The sequence below is a fragment of the Gallus gallus genome, chromosome 20 (assembly GCF_016699485.2).
Source record: "Gallus gallus isolate bGalGal1 chromosome 20, bGalGal1.mat.broiler.GRCg7b, whole genome shotgun sequence".
Classification (NCBI taxonomy): Eukaryota; Metazoa; Chordata; class Aves; order Galliformes; family Phasianidae; genus Gallus; species Gallus gallus.
In genome coordinates this window covers 10,619,863-10,639,288 of record NC_052551.1, presented here as the reverse complement: position 1 = coordinate 10,639,288, position 19,426 = coordinate 10,619,863, and the positions used below count along the sequence as shown (strand labels likewise).

Here is a 19,426-nt window from a genome sequence, read left to right as displayed (position 1 = left end):
CTCATCTGTACAATGGCTTCTAATATTAGCCTGGAAGCCAGTCATGTTTCCAAAGGCATGCTTCTGGCAGAGCTGTAGCAGAGCAGGTGGACAGGAGCACCGGGCAGAGCCCGTGCTACGGTGCCACAAGTGTCACTTTTGGACTAGATGACCTTGTAGGTCCTTTCCAACCCTGTGATTCTATGGTTGGTGAGGGATAGGGTCCCCATGCGCTGCCCAGGAGAAGCGCCCACACCGCTCACTGTGCACTCAGCATCCAACCCACGGAGCGGTGTTAATTACACATCCATCTGCTTTCCCTGTCCACATCATTTCCAGCCTTTGGAGCAGCTGAAAAGCACTTGAAAACCTCATATTTCAGAGACTCGGGGATAGGAAGGGAAACAAAACAAGCCAGCGTGATTTATTGCAGGGAGGGAAAAAACCTGAAGGTTTCTATGCCCGTCCTGGGGACCTGACTAATGATTTTAATGCCCGAGGTTGGCAATAGCAGGAACTGTTCCTAATAAAAGTTTGCTGGTAGAGCTGCAACCATTATTCTTTGACTAATATATCTTAACCTACCTTCCCAAGAGGAATAGGCTGCAGTAGGAAGAACATTTATTCGCTTGGCAGCAAGGGGCCCGGGTCACCGTGCCCTGAGCCCCTCCTGGCACCAGGCTGGCACTGCCAGACCCACACCACTGGGTTGGGACGCGGGTGCTCAGAGCTCATCCGGCCCCAGGGTGCCCTGGGTGACACAGGACCTAATGTCTGCCAGCCTGGAAACTCGTTCTCATTTCTACAAGTGTTTTAGCAAAGGGTTCCCCAACAGCAGGAGCCACTGGCAATCCAAGAGAGTTGTTCTTAGGAATTTGGGATGGAAGATTCCAAACCCAACCCCGACACAGCGCTGTCACAGAGGGAGCAGATCCTCCAGCAGGAGGCACAGAGGGACACCCCCAAGAGCATCACAAACCTCCTTCTGAGCACTAAAAAAGAATGAATGTTTATTGCTGAAGGAATTAACGACAAATGTATCCCGAGCTCCTGCTCAGAGCTTTGTACTTCGAGACATCCACACAGAGCCACGTGCAAGAAGTTCACTTTTTCATTACCCTGACAAAAACGTTACCAAATTCTGAAGGAATTTAACCATTTAGCTGCAGCATCCCATGCTGCTTCTACAGCCGTGACCTCTAATTCACCCTCATTTCTCTAAATAAATATTTCTACACACAGCTGCCTAGCTGGTGTTGGCTTATGCGAGCATCTCAGTACCGTGTAAGCCAGTTTAATTTAAAGTGCATTAAATATTACCAGGAACCTTGCAGTACGTTTAGGAAAGGAAAGAAGATAATGTTGGTCCCAACGCTCCATCCTGACCGGATCTCCTCTCTCTTTCTTTCCAGGGCCGTGCCCAGAGCTGCCTGCACCCTGCACGGCTCACACGGAGATCACCAACAGTCCCTGCAGGGTAACATGGCCACGTTACTGCCCAGCCCCTTCTTGGCCACCAGTGCACGCTGCTGGCTCTTCATCCCCCTGTTGGCCACCATTGCCCTCTTGGCCAAAGGGACACATAGCTGGCTCTTGGTCTGCCTGTTGGCCAGCATTGGCCTTCTTGGCCATAGGGACACACTGCTGGCTGTTGGTCCCCCTGTTGGCCACCATTGGCCTTCTTGGCCATAGGGACACACTGCTGGCTGTTGGTCCCCCTGTTGGCCACCATTGGCCTTCTTGGCCATAGGGACACACTACTGGCTCCCGTTCACCCCGTTGGCACCAGATGGACCCAGGTCCTTTCTCTGCAGAGCTCAGAGTTTGGCATGACTCGGGCTCTTTGTGTGGCACTGCTCTGGAGGGCTGCAGGATGTTCCAACCCAGTGGTACTTCCTGCCTCTGCAGAGTGTCCCCAGCAGGACCCACATGCCAGAAACAAGCCCAGCAACCCAACTCACACCAGTGCCTACAGGAGGGCAGAGCCGTGTCCAGCACTCACCAACAAGATCTGGAGTTCCGCTCCCATCAGAGTTATTCCGAACACATCTGGCAGGGGTATCCCATCGCCTGCAACAGCTGCAAGACAGACAGAGCCTAACCCAGTGCAGGGACACACAGCCCCCAGTGCTGAGAGCTGTCTGGTAGGCATACAGCTGCAGACTCAGCTTGGACACAGCAACCCTCCTGCCATATAACACCACCCCCTCTCCACAACCAAAGCGCTCCAAAATCAAGGGCTGCCCAGGCCCCTTACCATTGAGACGTGGCAGGTAGATCTCCACCAGCAGCTTAGTGAGGTGTGGCTTCAGGTTGGAGATCTGAGGCAGAGATGGAACAGCACTGTGAGCAGTGCATGTGGCGGCAGCGAGCTCAGCTCAGCGCATGGCCTTTTCTTAAATCAAATCTACTTTTCTTTCTCAGTTTGTATTTGGTGCTTCCTTTGGGAAGAGTTCTAGGGGTAACGTTTCAGCTGGAGCTCAGTGAGCTTAACCCAAGCAAGGGTGAATAAACAGAGACTGCAGGCTTCGCATTTGCATTATTAGGAAAGGCATAACAATAATAATAAGAAGAAGAATAATGAATAAGAATAATAAAAGGCAGCAAAAGCATTGCCACGGTGTGCAGAGCTGCAGCTGACAGCTCAGACCCCTGGCACTGTGCCCCCCAGCACATGGACACCACACCCCACGGGAAGGGCCCTTCTGATGGGGGACTCACCTCACTGATGCCAATGTCAGATGACTCCAAGAAGAGGGAAACCCTGCAGAAAGGAAAAGCCAATGGCATCAGACAGTGGGTCAGCAGCAGGAGCTCAGCCCCCACACCCCTCAGCCCATGGGCAAGGGGCTCCTATGAGCATCGTCCCTAAAGGGACCACAGCGTCCTGACATTAAAAGCAGGCATTGCCACACTTGAAAGAGAGCAGAAGAGCAAAAGAAAAACAATAAATCAGCGTTAAAATCTTAATTTTCACTGGCTTGAATGAAACAGCACCGCAGCAGGGCACACACAGGCTCCTGGCTTCCCCCTCCCCTCCTGTGCCCAGGTAGCTGCTCACCTCAGAAGAGGAATCAGCTTCTGTTTAGCTGAGAGCAGAGCTTCTAGAAAGAGCACCCAGTCCAAACATAAGGATCATGAGCTCTGCCAAAGCTCCCAATCTGTCACTGCGATCACACAGACATCTCCATAGCTAAAGCCTCTGCTTTATTTCCACTTTGAGCTTCTCTTTTCTGCTTCCATTGAATCTTGTTATATCTTTGTCTATTGAATTAAAAGCCCTTTGATGCATTTCCATTGTCTGTATCGCTGCATATGGGCTGTGCCAATGTTGCTTCTAAATCTAACTCTTTGACAAGGTAAATGGCTTGAATTCCTTCAGACCTCACGCTGTAAGAAATGCTTCCCAGTCTTTAATCGTACCTTGACTGGCACTAACGACAGCATTTCCCTTTGCTCCTTTATCACTCATGTCCAATATCAGGCACTTGGAAGTGCTGCCCGGGATCAAAGCAAACTGACACTGGCACAGTTTTTCAGACTGCCTCATCTCTCCTGGTTATAAAACGGACACAGATTTCCTTCCACGCTCCTAAAACTCTCCCACCGCTGTGACGAGCAATGCTCCTCCACTTTGTGCCACCATTCAGGTGTGGAATTCTCAGATTTGGGAAATCCGGGGGCCACAAATACTGGAAGATGCCCGGAGACAGCAGCTCCAGAGCCCACATTGCCTTGGAGAGGCTTCCAGCAGCCTAGAACGGGGCTGAACTGCACTGCAGTTCACCGCTCCCTGCTCCCATTGCTTCCAGCTTGCTCGGGGCATCCCGGTGGGATGTGCTGCCCCTCCTGCCACGCTGTGTCCCCACACCCCAACCCTGCACCCTGAGCTCCAGCAAAGCCCCAGAGCGGGCACCACGGGGGGGGCAGTCCACCTGCTCAGAGAGAAGGCCAGCATCAGACTGCCCCTGGAGATCGACAGGCGGACGTTCAGACTGAGGTCCTGCAAGCAGACAGCGAGAGGGTCAGCCCATGCTGATGCCAGCCCCTGCTGGCAGCCCGGGCACCTCGTGTCCCACTTACTGCCTTCAGGAGCAGCAGGATGATGACGGACCCATCCGGGCGCTTAACGAACACCTGGAGCAGGACTGACAGCTCAACGGTGGCTTTGTTGGGTTCCAAGAGGAGGATGGGGTTCCCCACACACTCCACACGGATGCTTAGAGGGCTGGCTGCGGGGCAGCTGGTGCACTGCGGGGATGGGGGACACGAAGATGGCTGCCCTCACTCAACCCACAGACCCACCCAGACCCACGGTTCTGTGGGGTTCCCAGATCCAGTCACACACTCTGGATCTGGCTGGATCTGGACCCACACAGCCCCACAGCTCTGTGGGGCTCCCCTGAGGTCATGCAGACTTTGGACAGGTGCATCCTGTAGATGGCCACGGACCCAGCAACACTTACCCAAACCTTACTCAGTCAAAGTCACTCACCCCAGTGGGATAAAGGTCTGTGATGGAATCTCTCAGCTGGTTGGCCCCAGAGAACTGCAGGGAGAGAAGCGCACAGCGCAGGTGGGCACTCTGAAGATCCCAGCACCACCCACCTGCTCCCCCTGCCCTGCTCCCAAACACTTGGTTCACGTTCCTGGGCCAGCCCCAAGCCCCCCCAGTGCACAGCAGTGCCGCTCGCTCATTCAGGTGAGAGCCAGCAGCAGCAGGAGGAGCTGCTGATGTGCAACGCAGCGCTGTGGCACTCACAGCTTCCGACGAGCAGGGGAAGGTGTATGGCTGGATATGGAGCAGCAGAGCCAGCAGGGAGCTGAGGAAGCTCTGGCGCAAAATGATGATCAGCAGCCCGTCCAGCAGCGGGGGCAACGTGGAGGCATACGAGTCGTGGGGGATGATGCTGCCTCCCATCTGCTGCACCGTGCCCTGTGAGCAAAGAGCAACGTGGTGCTGCGCTGCACACAGAGCTGTTCCTTCCAGATTCAGCGCGTGAAAGGAGCCGATGGAGCCCTGTGTGTAACTGCAGCCCCCGATGATGAGCATGCTTTGCCCAAATCCCAGCCCACTGCTCCATTTCACCCCACGGAACACTGCTCCAACTGCAACGAACCCGCACTAAAGCCACCTATTTGCTAAGGAGACTGACTGTCTGTGGGAGCAAAGACTGATCCTGATGACATCTGCACTAAAGAAAGAACAGAGCACTGCTGCCCTGCCGGGTGGAGCACTCAGCCTTCTTTCAGCCCTTACTCCTCACCTGCCAGTTGCTTCTTGCTTGCCCTCACTTTGTTTGTTTCAAGTACTGTTTGAAAATACCATTTGGGTTTTTTTAAGTCTTTTTCCCGTGAGGCAGAAGTACAAAAAAAATACACCCATTGGTTGGTTTAGCATTCACCCATCACAGAGAGTGCACAGCAAAGGCAAAATGCTGCACCACAGCCTCAGGCGGTGCAAGGGGGTGGCAACTGCTCATCCCATGCAGCCTGCAAACAATGTGGAATGCAATGTGCAGAATGCAGCAAGTTTGCCAGTAAAGCAAAAGAGAGCAGCCAACCACCTGGTGATGGGGTTGGAGGTTGGACAGGGGCTGGCACGTTTAGCTGGCAGCCCCAGAACAGCTCATCAGCACAGCCCTTCTGTTTGGTTGTGCTGAAAGAAGCCCGGGGTGCGCATGGTACTGATAGCCAGGGTTCACTTACATCTAAATCCATCATCAGGGACGAACCGGAGGTGAATGGTGGGCCGACCAGGTGGTAGTGAACCATCCCCTTCAAGCCGACTGGCATCACCACTGCATGGGAAAGCCATTGGTGATGGTCAGGGAACACAGAGCTCCTCCTGCCCCAGGTCCCAGCAGAGGGAGCAGCACGCACCGAGCACCCACATCTCTGGGGAGCTCTGTAAAATTGCTGTCACTCAGCACTGGCAAAACGTCCCCGAATTAAACTCTGTGGGATCTGAGCTGAGGACGTAGCTCAAAGATAGGAGTTGGAATCCGAAGCCCTGAGATGCTCTCAGTCAATCTCTGCCCTCAGAACACTTGGGACCCCAAAGCACCGGAGTAGCAGCACGGGACAACGCACATCCCACCTGCCAAGCACAGCAAGCATCTTCCACTGGGACGTACCATTCAGAGTGCTCAGGAGCTGGACGTTCACTATCTCCGAGACAGCATCCATCACTGGACACAGCTGTGATAGAAGACAGCACGGGACGGCTCACGGGTGCCCTGCACGGCCCCAGCGGCCCCCGATGGCTCTGAGCTGCAGCATGAAGCCACGGGGCAGCCAGAGGGCACTGGGATGGGCTGGGGGTGGTGGAGGTCCCCTGGAGCCCACATGGGCTGCTTGGGGACACCGCAGGCAAAGTGCACCAGCAGCAGCCAGGCTGCCCACACTGCACACTGCCGCTGTGGGAGCAAAGCATGGGCATGCCGCAGCTCACTGCAGCCATGCAATGCGTTATGCCCAACATCTCTGCATTTTGGATATGGGAGGAGGGCAGATTTCAGGCTTACCAAACCAGGCAGAGTTGCCGTCAGGTGGCTGAACACCATGTCATGCACTGACAGGGACAGTAAGCTGGAAAGGAGGGAAGAAAACAAAAGGGAATGTATGAGGGCCAAAAACCAACAGCTCCCGGGCACTGCAGCAGAGCAGAAGACCCTCACTGTCCACACAGCCCCAGACGTTCCTCCCAGCACCACAAGCAGAAGGGCTGTGTGCTCCATGGGGGGAGGATTGAGCCCATGGCTGCAGCACTTGGGGTGTGCAGACACCACTGTGGGCAAGGAACAAGTTTCTCACAGCATATCCTGAGCTTGGCCATCTCCCTCTGGTGTTGAAATCTGTGCTCTAGTTAAGGGAAGGTGATGTTACTGTGAGTTCCACGTTAGTTATGGGAAACAAAACATTTACGTGTGGAATAACAAGTGGAGAAATCTGCTGTGAAGCATTCCCTCACTGCTGCTAAATAGATCACTGTGGGCTACATGCTGCCTGCAGGCAGTGCAGGCCATTCAGCTTGAGAATCAATACATTTCTGGACCGCTGAGCTCGAACACACAGCAGTGCTGCAGTCCACAGGCGGTGTGGACTCTCCATGCAGCACTCTACTTATGGGAGAGTTCTCCCTGCAGAACCATCAGGGCATACACATACCCACCCCCTGCAGAGGGGATACTTGCATGGGATCACACAGCCCTGCAGTGGTCAGACTGATGGATCAAACGCCCAACATCTTTCTGCTATGGCAGCCAAAGGCCAAGACTGGAGAACAGAGCAGGGCGCACCAATGGGGCTGCTTTCCTGGCACACCCCCCCACACCTTCAGCTTAGTATGTCTCAGATACCAGTTCACTAGCTAGGTCTAACAGAACTGCACTGGAACTGATGCTAAACCTCGCCATTCAGATCTTAATGTGCCCATGAGCAAATAAGGCAGGTCAGCCCTCATCTTCCAACAGCCAATTTTCCATTGAGGAACCAACACTGGCAGCAGGAAAGGAATCTCTTCCCTGGCTCAGCTGGCACAGCATTGGCAGCCAGTCCAGATCACGGGATAAAGCACAGGGCAATGGAAAATATCAACCCACGAGCGCTTACCCAGAGATCAGCTTGATCTTTACAGCACCAAGAATGCAGAAGCAGTCATCAACAGTGACGTGGACTGTACCCAACTCGAAACTTGTGCTTTTGATGTTGGAGGTAATGGTCACATCCAGGGAGATAGCGATCACCTCGGACAGAATGCCCATCAAGCTGAAAGAGGCGAATGAGAGGCTGAGAGATGGAATCCATTCCTCTCACCGGAGAGGCTCAGCAAAACCTCCATCTGCGGTCGTTAGTGGCGAAGGCCACGAACTATATGTGGGTCTATCATAGGTGAAGCCACGCAGGACTCGAAGCACCGTGCTGTGGGACACCCACAGACCTGCCAGCACCTCAGAGCCGTGCACACTCACCAGTTGCCACTGAGATCCAGGTGCACGGTGACGACCAACTGCATCCCAATCCCCGGCAGCAGTGCTATCGACAGCGTGGGCAGCCAGGAGCGCTCCAGGTGCAGCCTGCAGAAAGCAGCAAACAGCCATCACAAAGCTACAGAGCGCCCCGAGGGCAAAGCGCTGCCGGGGAGCAGCCTGCAGTGCCCAGCCCTGCTCACCCCGTGATGATGGTGGGGGAGCTCAGCAGACCCCGATCACTCATGATGTTTGGCAGCGCCATGCCCTGCAGGTGCTTCTCGAGGAGCCCGGTCTGAATGATGGCATCGGACAGCACTGCAAAACAGCTCCGTGTGAGCCATTTCCAGCACCCACGTGGTCAAATAGAGGGGGTGATGTTTTGTAATGCCCAATAACAAAGCTGCCCTCAGTGGGTTCGGCAGGAGCGTGGCACAGCTGCAGCCCACTGCTTGCTGCTCGCTTCCAGAGGGTGTTGGTTTTGCTTTCCTTTGGTCTGTTTTTGGAACAGAAGCAACAAGAAGCAAGCCAGAGCACCATGCACGTGAAGATGGCTGCTAAGCTTCACCGTGGCTGTTGGCAAACAATCAGCTGCTCTAACGGGGAAATGAAAGCAAAGGCAAAGAGGACAGGAAAGGATCCAGAATCCTGAAGCTCTGCGTGGCTGTTCGGTGCAGAATGCCACCCCCGTCCTGGAGACAGAAGGTCTCCCTCCCTGTGAACGCTGCAGCCCCAAGAAACCATACAGTGATGACAGCAGTCGTATACACCACATGCCAGCCCCATGGGACCACCATCGCTCCCATTACCTTGTTGCATGGCCCTGGGACTGATGGCACAGGACAGGCCGGAAAGGACCCCCTGGGTGGGTGAGAGCAGCCCACAGAAGACGACCATTCCAAAAAGCTTCAGCGGCTTCATCGTCCTGCAGCAGGGGAGGCAGTGGCAGGAGCAGTGCAAAAGAACAGGGATGGCACTGCAAGACACGGCTCTGCTGTCGCCTGCACTGGGAGATGCTGTCTCACCCCGGCTCTGCACAGCACCCGGCTCCTGCCCGCTGCGTTTTGGTGCTGCAGCAGCAGTGCCAGCAGCTGCCCTTATATCAAATTTGCCACCAGTTGGACACACCTTTTCCTCGCCGCCGTCGCATCCCAGCAGTGGGCACCCCCTGCATCTCCGCCAGCAACACCCAGCTGCCAGGCTGCTGATTTATACAGGACCACGTCACTGCTGCCTTCCCTAGCAGCCGCCTCCCTTCCCATCCTGGGGCACTCACCTGGGCACTGCTTTTTCCCCCTCTGCCTTAAAAAGGTGCCCACAGCGGTGACCCCATGCTCGAAGGAAACCATCTTTTGGGGGAGCTGTCAGAATGAGTGCAGCACACGGGGCACACCGGGGGCCGGTGGGTGGGAGGGGATCGGATCTCCCCACCCTGAGGAGCTGTGGGATTAGCAGTGCTCATTGGTGTTTCAAATGCAGCGTTGGGAAATGATTTTCTTCACCAAATTAAAAAAGCAACTTGGAGAAAGCTGATGAGCATCGGCTTTGTTGAGGCTGACCTTCAGATGGATTCGTAGCGCATCTGTAAAGAGCAACAGCGAGAAGCACGGCTGTACAGAAACGCACAGAGCCAGCAGCATCAGCGCGACACAGCGGTGCCGCAGGAGCAGAGCCCAAAGGAGGGCTGAGAACGGGCCCTGGATGGGTGCCGTGCCACTTTCCATTGTGCAGGGCTGGGCAGATGCTATCGGTGCTTTGCTCGGTGCTGTGCAGCAGAGCGAGGCTGCACGCAGCAGAACAAAGCCGAGCCGATGGCATCACACCCGGGGAGCAGCTGGCAGGGGAACACACACCACTGCCCTTAGGGTCGAGTGCTCCCATCGCAGGTTGCGCCCTTTGGGACAGCACCATCCAAGCTCCCAATGCCTCACAGCCACAAAGCCTGCGGTGCAGGGACACGGCGTGCTTTGTGCCCCAGCACAGGGTTCCTTCTCTCTGCCTGGGTTTGTGCTGCTCAGTCGCACCCTTCGCTCCTCTCACTCACCTGGATCTCATTCTCCCCTCGCAGCAGTGCTGCAGGTGTCACTTACGGGAAGGCTGAGCTCAGCTCTGCGGTGACATGGGAAGATAGATTAAAATGAAGCATCGCAAGGATCTCAGCAGGAGATTATCACAACACAAACGCTGGATAGCAGAAGGGCTGAGGAGAGACTGCACGTGGATGCCCCGAGCAGCCCCGAGGCGCTTCGCAGAGCGGTGTAGAAGCAAACAAATATACGTTATTCAACGTGATTCAATCTGCCAGTTCTTATTCTCCAGTGTTAAGAGCCATAGGAGCTCAGGGAGAGCCGCACGCAGGTCTTAGGATAAAAGAGTGAGCAACCTGAATGGAAATAGGGTGAATTCTTCTGCCCCCGGTTTGAACAACAGCAGAGGGGTTTTATGGTCGCGATACGTGCTGGAGGTTTGCAGGCTGATGGAGCACAACGCTACTTTGTTGTTATGCGGTGAATAAAAAGAAAGAGTAACCTCGGCCCATAAAACTCCTTCAAAGGGGAAACAGAAACTCCTATTAAGGATACACAGAAACTGAGCGCCGTCTCTCGAGGGGAAGAAAACTGAAGCTGGTGGCACGAATTGCACCCTCCGATAGCACTGCCCTGAGCAAACACTGCCTGCTGCCCGTGGGGCGGTGAGCGGCTGCCGCGGGCGTGAATGGAACTGCTGTGCTCAGATGTCAATGGAAAGTGATTTCTCTGATGTCAACAAAACAAAGGAGCCAGCCAAAGGGAGCAGCGCTGCGGAAAGGGAGAAAGCGCTGCGTATGGAAACGGCGCTGCAAATGAATGGGGTGAGGCTGTTAGAGCAACATCTGGGGAGGAGAGAAGATGGAGTACGTGTGAACGCAGGCTGCTGCCGGGCTGAGAGCTCCCAGCCTGGCTCCAGAGCAGCCAAAGTGTGGCTGTAGCAGCTGTAAGCCCCAGCTCTCCCCTCTCCTCGGGAGCACAGCACAGTGTGTGCAGTGGGGGCTGTGATGGGCAGCAGCAACGCAGTCCAGAAGCCACCACCAAACACGTGCAGCAATGTTCTTCAGTGCTTTGCTCGCTCTGCCTCATAGCCCTGCATAGCAGAGGGTTATTTCCCCACCCTGTTTATGGGATTGCAATGAAGGAATCATCCCAAAACCGGGCCCAGCAGCTCATTTCTAGCAGCAAGATCTTATCAGACAGGACCTGGAAACTCACGGAGATAAGAGCAGAGCTGCAGACATTGAGCCCTGCAGACAGGGCCAGCCTCCATCCCAGGGCCACCAACCCCCAGCTGTGCTCACACCGCTCAGCAGCTCCCATGGCACAGCAGCCCAGCAGGTGCTGAGCACCCATAGCAGCACTGAGCCTCGGGGAGGCCCCGGCTCATGCTGACCTGGGGCACACATTGCTCCCTGCTGGCTGCACACACAGTGCTCGCAGCACGGCACGCACAGACAGACGTCAGAGGTGTCCCTCCATGCGGCTGCGTCTGATCGCTCACCTGTGCAGTTTCCTACATATGGAACTCGAGAGGTAGAAACGACGTCGGGAAGGATGTGCAGATAGCACTGAGGGTGAAGATGAGCTCAAGGGACGGCAGTGCTGGCTTCTGGGTGCACAGCAGTGATGGCTTCTGGGTGCACAGCAGGGCACACAGCACAAATGCTACAAGGATAAGCAACAAATCAGCATCACCGTGGAATTTCACGGACAGAAAACCATCTTTTCCCAACATACTGCAGAACAATGAGCTGAATGTTATCAAACCAGAAGGTACAAACCTTGTTACCAGGTGCTGTACATGGGCACAGGCAGTACGGTATGGGCACACACAGCCCCCAGCCCTGCAGTCAGACCCGGTGCTGTGTGCTACGCAAGCAGCACTCACTGCCTTTCTCTCCCCCATCACTTCCAATCACCCACGCTGTGAACTCTGTGGACACCTCAATTCCTCCTCACTCTTCATTCTTCCAATTTGTTGGGTTGTTTTTGTTTTTTTTTTCCTGCACTCCTTCCAGCCTGGAAAATAGATTTCTGTCCATTGCATTGTCACAGGAAGCATCGGCACCACAGTGCCGACAAAGACCTCTTAAATAAAGACAGCTCTTTCCATTGGACTGAAGGAGAGCAGCTCAGACACCAAGTCATGTTTCTGTCTCTCCTCAGCTTTGGGAAGCTTCACTTACAGAAGAAAACGCAATATTGAGTGAATTTGTCCTTGGTGTTCTCTGCCAATCCCCAGGAAGAATTAGCAGCAGCCTTATATTACACACATACGTCTTCTGTAAGGAAAGATTTCAGCCTTCCATCTCGCTCAGCTCTTAATGAAGACAGGACACAGCATCTCTGGACACATCCTCAGCACAGCGTGCAGAATTAACGCCATGCTTTGTGCAGACACCCCTCTGGGGGTAAATCACAGCCCTGCCCATAGCCATGATACAAATAAATGCCCATTCCTAAGGGAGCCCCCTGTGCTCACCACGCTGAGTGCCAAGGCAGCACAGCAGGAGCATCCCTGCAGCCCTGTGGGGTTGTACCAGCCCTGGTGCTGCTCAGCGGGGCAGGGAGTGAACCCAAAAGCACTGGGCTGTTCTGCAGCCCGGTGTTACCAGGCACACTCGTGCTTACCCAGTCGGAGCCATCACCAAACAGGAACGGGCTGGGAATGCTATGCAGAGAATTATTTCGCAGTCACGGGCAGGAGAGCGCTCCTAAACCAACTCACAGTGGGGTCGGATTGATTCCTGTGCACAGAAATGCAATATAGACAAAAAAGGAGATCGTTTAATTCCCTCTTAACTGTGAAAAGCAATTTGGTGCAGTGTGTGACACATTGCAGAGCACCGAGCATCGCCCTGGAAAACAAATATAGCACACGGGAGCCAACCACACACCCGGCCCCGCTATGTCACACTGCCGAGTGGAGTTAAAATAAAACTAAAAAACATAATAAAACCAAATTGGTTTGAGGCCGATTCCACTCCCTCACTCACACAGCAGCAGCGAGGCGTGGGGAATGCCAGAGCAGCACAGCCTGATCCTCCAGCAGCAGCCAGCAGCAGCCCTGCTGCCCCCCCGGCACAGCCGCCCTGCACCCAGCAGCATCCCAGCACCCAGCGTGGGGCACCGCTCGGCTGCACGGTGGCAAAGGGTCCTCATGCAGCCATTCACAGCCCCCATAACAAAGAACGGGGTCCTTGCAGGCACCGCAGGGCTCTCAGGGCGATTTCCTCTCCCGCCTGCAGATGCTCAGACGGTAAATAATCAGCGCGCAGTTTTGCTGCTGCCGCTGTTTTATTGCCTGAGGCACCCACTTGCTGCTCTGCCTCTGAGATAAGGGCGGCCAGGCGGGCTTCAGAGGGTTGGGGCACTTTGAGCAGCATCTCCTCAGCATCAAAGTCCCGGCGGGATTTTTTTTACTGAGCCTTTAGAACCGAAGTGAAGGATTTTTCATGTGCTTTACACCGAGAGGCATCAAAGCGGCCGCCGTCCGCAGGGAGCTGCCGTGCAACGCAGCCATCAGCAGCACCGACCCAGCAGCGGACTGAGCAGCCCTACCAGCAGCACTGCGTGTGGGAGGGGAGCGCTCGGGAGGCTCACTTGGAGCAGCGTGAATCCAAAACCCAACTCCTCATTTGCTGCAGCGTTACCGAAACGCAGCCCTGAGGTTCCCTGAGTCGGTGCGGCGCAGCTCGGAAGAAATACCTTCATTGAATGGTGGCACTTTGCAGCCCTCACGCATCACACCAAGGTCAGCTCCGGCAGTTTGAGAGCACCTCTCCGCGGGCTCAGCTCGTGCTGCAAACACTTGTTTCTTTCCCAGCAGAAGCTGTTGTTAAGCAGAGGCTATCGGAGGGAGCACCGTTAATGTGACCGCAGCCATCGGCAGCGCTGCCCGGAACGCACAGCAGTGCTGCTCAGGCTCAGGATCTGATAAGAACAGGGATTGTAATGCGTTTTCTCCCACTGCTCATCCCTGCCCAGGGCCCACGAGGGGGTTGGGCACCGGAGGACCCCACACAGCACAGCAGCTCCATCCTACCCACAGCGTGGCAACGCCTGCAGACCCACCCAATCCTCACTTCTTTCGGCCAAACCACGGCGCAAGGAGGAGATGGGACATTCTGAAGCTTCATTTCCTAAGGAGAAAAGCAGAGCTCTGATCAGCCGCCAGCTCCTTGTCCAGGAAACAGAGCAGCTCTCCCCATTGCTTTCCTTCCCCTTTAGGCTGAAGGGACAGCACTGTGTCAGAGCAGCAGCACCACGGCCCGCTGCTGAGCGGTGCCAATGACACCTCTGCAAGGCACTGAGCCTCGTGTCAAGTGCTTCGGACAGACTTCCTAAGCCGTTTTGCTCTGGTAAAAGCAGCTGAAAGCCAGGAGCTGGGCACGAGCAGGATTTCTGCCTGGCACACAGCTGAAAACCACACAAGGGTGAACCAAACCCAGCAGCCAAACAAGCCACGAACCAAACCCACTCAGCCCCTCATTCAGGGCTGAGCTGCCGTGGGATTTGTGACAGAACAGCCTGCAGTCCCCCAGGAACCGGCAGGGCTTCCATCAGTACCAAAGCAGGGAACTCTCCCCATATCACAGCACAACCCGCACTCCTTCCTTTCTCAAAGCTTTGATTCCTAAAACCTCCCTTCCATCCCCGCCTGACATCAGAACACCCACCTCATCCTCGCAGGGGAACTGCGCTGTGCTATTAGAAGCAGCCCTGAGGTGAATTAACAGCAGCTCCATCCCCCCCACGCCGAGGAGCTGAGCAGTGCTTTTAGATCTGATGCATTTTGGCTCTGCGGAGAGCGGCAGCTGCTCCCTGTCTGATTTATGGATGTTTCCTACACAGCCAAACCAGGCACAAAATCCCCCACTCACGGCAACCCCGTGTAGGGATGGGGAGAGAAATTCACATCCTGGACGGTGGCAGCAGTGGGCATGAACCATCTCATTGCCTTCTTCCCCCCCCCCATATCCAGCCCAGAGATGCAAGAAGCTGTATAACAAACCCTATAAATATTGATGCTCAACAGCTGGCAGCGATGATAGGAGGCACACAGCAGCCTTTGTTACACAAATGCAGAAGCAAATCGGTTCAGCCCTAAGCCAAGGGAACCTCGGGGCATCCAAGACCCCCATACACCATTATGGGGGGAGAGGGGCAGAGCTCTGCTCTGGATGGGGCCATCCAATGCCCCCCAGCACAGCGGAGGGGAGCGGGCAGATAAGCAGAGGCAGAAGTAAAGCACTGGGAAAGGAATCACATCAGCAGAACACCTCCAGCAAACAGGATTGCAGCATAAGCGGCTCAAGCAGGGATTTGGGGTGGGACGGAAGGCAGTTTTCACACGGATGGTTCGAATATGGGATATGCTGCCAAAGGGCATCTCCAAAGCCAAGGCGTTAATTGGGTTCCAAAGCAGCCCGAGCGTCCCCAGAGCACACGGTGAGCAGATTCTGCTGCCTGCCGACACAAACACACAGCCTGCGAGGTCTCAGAACAGACAGAGCTGCAAGCAGACCTTCAGCTCAAAGAAAAACTTTGATTCTGCCTCTTCACCACACCTTCATAAGCCCTCCCTTTCCAGCAGGAAATACCCCTCGCTTCCCCACCGCACCTCATTCACGCTGATGCTTTTTGGCAGTGCTCACGTAGCTGAACAGCTGCTGGCAAGGACGAGGCACAGGAGGAGTGAAACCCCATCACAGACCCCTGACCAACACCAGGAGAGCAGCAGCCGCTCCCAATGGACCCCACATCCCCATGGACCCCCCATGTATCCCAATGGACCCCCCATCCCCATAGACCCCCTGTATCCCCATGAACCCCGCATCCCACTGCCTTTATGCTTTTGTTGTCCTCTTTTTGATGTTGGTTGAATTTAAAGAAAAAAAAACCAATCGAGGTTAACATAAGCTTTGTTTTATCTGCATACATGGACCGTATTCTTAAGGAGGCCTGCTCCGAAAGTAACGCCTCCTATTTTATGATGCCAGCCCATGATGTCAGAGGCAGATATTGGTGCTATGGCAGTAGAGGCTGAACCTTCCCACCAACACTCTGTTACATTTCGTTGCTGCGTGACAGATGGCAGCAGAGGGGCGGCCGGTCAGAAGGGTGTCTGACATGGAAGTCGGGATGGAGCAAAGGTTTGGTATTGAATCCCTCCGGGCAGAAAAAACGACCCCCACTGCCATTCAGTGACACCTGGAGGAAGTTGATGGAGACCAACGAGTGGCAGTGAGCACAGTGAGGTGGGGGTGGTGCATTCCAGCAGCGGTGGCAGCGGATGAGCTCTGCTGATGCAGAGTTGGATGGGAGCAGAATACGGCTCGCCTGCAAAAATGCATAGCTAATAGTGGTGGCTATGTTCATCGACTCAGAAAACGGCTCGGGTTGGAAGGGATCTCAAAGATCACCTAATTCCAACCCTCCCGTCACGGGCAGGGTGGTGGTTGTGGCAAAACGGTGTTTTGCAGCTGAGAATGTGCACTACCAAACAGCGCCCTGTGCCACACACAGCTCAGTGTGTGACCTATGGGGGAGGTGGCATCACTGCCATGTGAGGGTGAGGGGCTGCGGGGCTCCAGGAATGGCCATCAGTGGCACTGCTGGTCCAATGGAAGCGGGCTGGGAGGGGGAGGCTTAGGCAACATTCCTCCATCGGAGCCCTGCCTCTAATGGAACAGCAATGAAGCCTGATGGAAAAATATAGCTTTCAGTGCTCACAAAACAAAGGCTTTCCCTCCCACCAGCTCCTGTCCCTCCGTGCAGATCCCCAAACCAAACAAACCTGGGCTGCCAGCGGGGCCCCCCTTTCACAACAACATTCCGCTCCGTGGCTAAAAATAAAGAGGTCCGTCCCGTGCTCAGCCCTTGGCTAACGTGCACTTGGAGCAATAAAGGCACACCTGGCCTCCTCTGAGGGTTGCACAAGCAGGTGATGGGCCAGAAGCGACAGAGCCAAGCCATTACCAGGTGAGGAATGCAAGGAACAAGCATCACACGGACCGCGCTTCTCCTGCCCTCTTGGCGAAGGATTCCCTTTGTGACATTATAGTCCCGCGCCATTCAAGAGAAAGAAGCAAAGAAATGGGGGTAAAAGAGAGCGCATTTCAGCTGTGAAGGATTTATCCGCCCGATTTACATGTGAATCAATTACCCAGGCAAAGCTCAAACGGTGCCAATAGGATTTAGGTGACCGAACACACCTCGCATTCAAGCCCTCTAATCCGTATCTGCAATTCCTGATAGCTTCGCGAGGTGCAGCTCTGCAAAGAGCGGATGCAGTCCTCCTCCCCCTTCAAACAATCCGACTTTTAGAACAAAGAACGATGCAGAGGAGCCCATCTGTGCTGCTCGGGGTCGGGCAGCAGCAGCTCCTCCTGCACATCGGGCCGTGCACCGCGCACTGCAGCACCACAACGCTCCTGTTCTGCAAACAAAGAGCAGATCCTCCCCTCCACCCCTTCGCTGGTATGATACGTCTGCTCGTACCCTATAGCAGGAAGAGAAGGGGTGATGGAGCTGTGAACCCCATTAGCGGCAATAGGCGGCCACAGGGGGGTGGGAGGTCACATAAACAAGCAAGCATTCCTCCTAGGCCTGGAACCCACGGCACGTTGCAAGGCTGAATATGTTGCTGTTGGCTTTGCTTTGCAACATCCATCACCAACGGCCTGCTGAGGTCGGCAGAAGAAAGTTCCACTTTGCGTTGTATGAACCCCATGCAACGTAAGGAGCCTTTCAGAACTCACACACAGGTCAGGAGGAGGGGTGAGGGAGGACCAGAAAGGCTCAGAGCAGATGTGTAATTAATTCCCTTTTGAGACCCAATGCTGGGCTGCCAACCCCTGCCTGGCTCTGGGAATTAACACTGGTAGATATGCAACTGCTTCAGCAAAGAACAGACCCTTAAATTGTTCCAAAGGGGGGGAAAAAGAACAAAGAAACCCAAACAAACCAAGCAGAACCACACACACACATTGCTCCTGGCTTCCGCGCTTTGGGTTTTGGCTAACAAGGCCTGAGGGAAGGGAGCATCCCTGTGGATGAGGAATTGCTTTCATTTAATGCTGCTTCCAGAGCAAAAGCTCTCGGGGGTTGTGGGAGAAGTCCGATCTGAAAGGCAGAAATGGCTCTGTAAGAAAATGGACGGAATGCATCGCTGAAGTTCTGCCCCACACTGCGTGGCGGGGAGGGGATTCCTGCTGGGAGGGCTTTGCCCACCATCACCGCCCCAGCAGGAGCCCACAGTGCTCCAGGGGGTGCTCCGGGTTCCACATGGACCCCCTGGGAGAGGATCCCCCTTTGGGTCCAGCAGCGCCGTTTGCTGCCAGCAGCCCATAACCAGAGAGCACCACACACTTACTACAGGGGAGAGCCCCTCATTGCACTGACCTGAATGAACAAATGATGCTGATGAGAGCAGCAGCACCATTGCCCACCAGCTCAGGCAGCGCTGGCAGCTGATGGGCAGCACTGCAGCTCCTCTGCCATCCCCTCCTGACCGGAGCATGGGAGCCAACAGCTCGAAGACAGCTCAGAATGCACAGAGAAAAGAGCTGATGAACTCCATCCTGTCCCTGGGGCGGTCTCAGCTCACCTCGGAGCTATTTCAATGCAGTAATTATGCACTTGGGGTGTGTGGGCAGATATAATTTTCCCTTTCTCAAACGCAATTACAGCTGCACAGAGACAGGAGGAGGCTTAGGGACAAAGCACCGCTGGAATCGATATATCAGATCGGATGGGAGACCGTGATTTCAGCTGCTGCTGAACTGCATTAAACCACCTAAATTAACTTAATTAGGTGTCAAAACAAGTCTGCTTGGCATAGAGGAGATATGCTTTAAGCAAGGCCCAGCGCAGCTCGCAGCAGCGGGCACAACCCCTCCCCACAAAGCTGGGTAACCCACACATGGCTGCGGACACCAACTGCCTCTCCATGGGGTTTCTCTTGGCACAGTCATGCCAGCAATCAGCAAAGCAAACCAAACCCAACTGAAAGAGGTGAGAACAGGGAGGTGCCATGGGAGGAAGGCTAACCTCTACCTGCTTCAGTGCCCTATCAGCTCCCAGAGCTGCACTCAGCTCCTCCCAGGTGCATTGGAAGCAGATGCCAACGCCCAGTGGAGAGCAAAGCAGTGCTCCACACACAGGGCACCGTTACAGACGGGCTGGATGAGCTCACCCGCCGGGTTTCCCTCCCATCGGCCTCGCTCAAAGCTTGCACAGAAACTTTTTGTTCCTTTTGCATGCTTCTCATGGATCCCTCCCGGGTCCTCCACGGGCGGTGAGTCACATCTCGTGAAAGCCTCCATTGATGCTCCCGGCTGTCCTTCCATCACAGGGCACCGAATGCCGTCCACTGGCTCCGATAATAAGCACCAGGAGCACAGCAGCATCGGCTGCCACAAGCACTGGGAGCTGTCACATCAC

The 19,426-nt window shown here is 54.9% G+C and overlaps 1 protein-coding gene across 20 annotated transcripts in view; it reads right to left on the bottom strand.

Annotated features, from left to right (window-relative positions):
* Positions 1-965: 965 nt before the first annotated feature.
* BPIFB3 (BPI fold containing family B member 3) overlaps positions 966-19,426 on the bottom strand; it is a 25,061-nt gene continuing 6,600 nt past the window's right edge. For 8 of the 20 annotated variants that reach the window (XM_040650711.2, XM_040650712.2, XM_040650714.2 and 5 more), the window contains 21 exons: positions 13,688-14,121; positions 12,611-12,726; positions 11,761-11,998; positions 11,481-11,644; positions 9,226-9,531; positions 9,078-9,153; positions 8,759-8,874; positions 8,153-8,267; positions 7,953-8,057; positions 7,594-7,749; positions 6,507-6,570; positions 6,117-6,180; positions 5,689-5,780; positions 4,742-4,915; positions 4,475-4,528; positions 4,063-4,230; positions 3,915-3,982; positions 2,701-2,743; positions 2,237-2,300; positions 1,982-2,058; positions 1,023-1,449 (listed from right to left, as the gene is read on the bottom strand). In XM_040650711.2, coding sequence (XP_040506645.1) covers positions 1,426-1,449; positions 1,982-2,058; positions 2,237-2,300; positions 2,701-2,743; positions 3,915-3,982; positions 4,063-4,230; positions 4,475-4,528; positions 4,742-4,915; positions 5,689-5,780; positions 6,117-6,180; positions 6,507-6,570; positions 7,594-7,749; positions 7,953-8,057; positions 8,153-8,267; positions 8,759-8,874; positions 9,078-9,153; positions 9,226-9,298 — 1,533 coding nt within the window. In that variant the 5' untranslated portion in view covers positions 9,299-9,531; positions 11,481-11,644; positions 11,761-11,998; positions 12,611-12,726; positions 13,688-14,121 and the 3' untranslated portion in view covers positions 1,023-1,425. Of the gene's footprint in view, positions 1,450-1,981; positions 2,059-2,236; positions 2,301-2,700; positions 2,744-3,914; positions 3,983-4,062; positions 4,231-4,474; positions 4,529-4,741; positions 4,916-5,688; positions 5,781-6,116; positions 6,181-6,506; positions 6,571-7,593; positions 7,750-7,952; positions 8,058-8,152; positions 8,268-8,758; positions 9,154-9,225; positions 9,532-11,480; positions 11,645-11,760; positions 11,999-12,165; positions 12,404-12,610; positions 12,727-13,687; positions 14,122-17,196; positions 17,310-19,426 lie in introns of those variants that run through there. The other 12 variants (XM_046902882.1, XM_040650719.2, XM_040650720.2 and 9 more) reach the window with 10 other exon arrangements.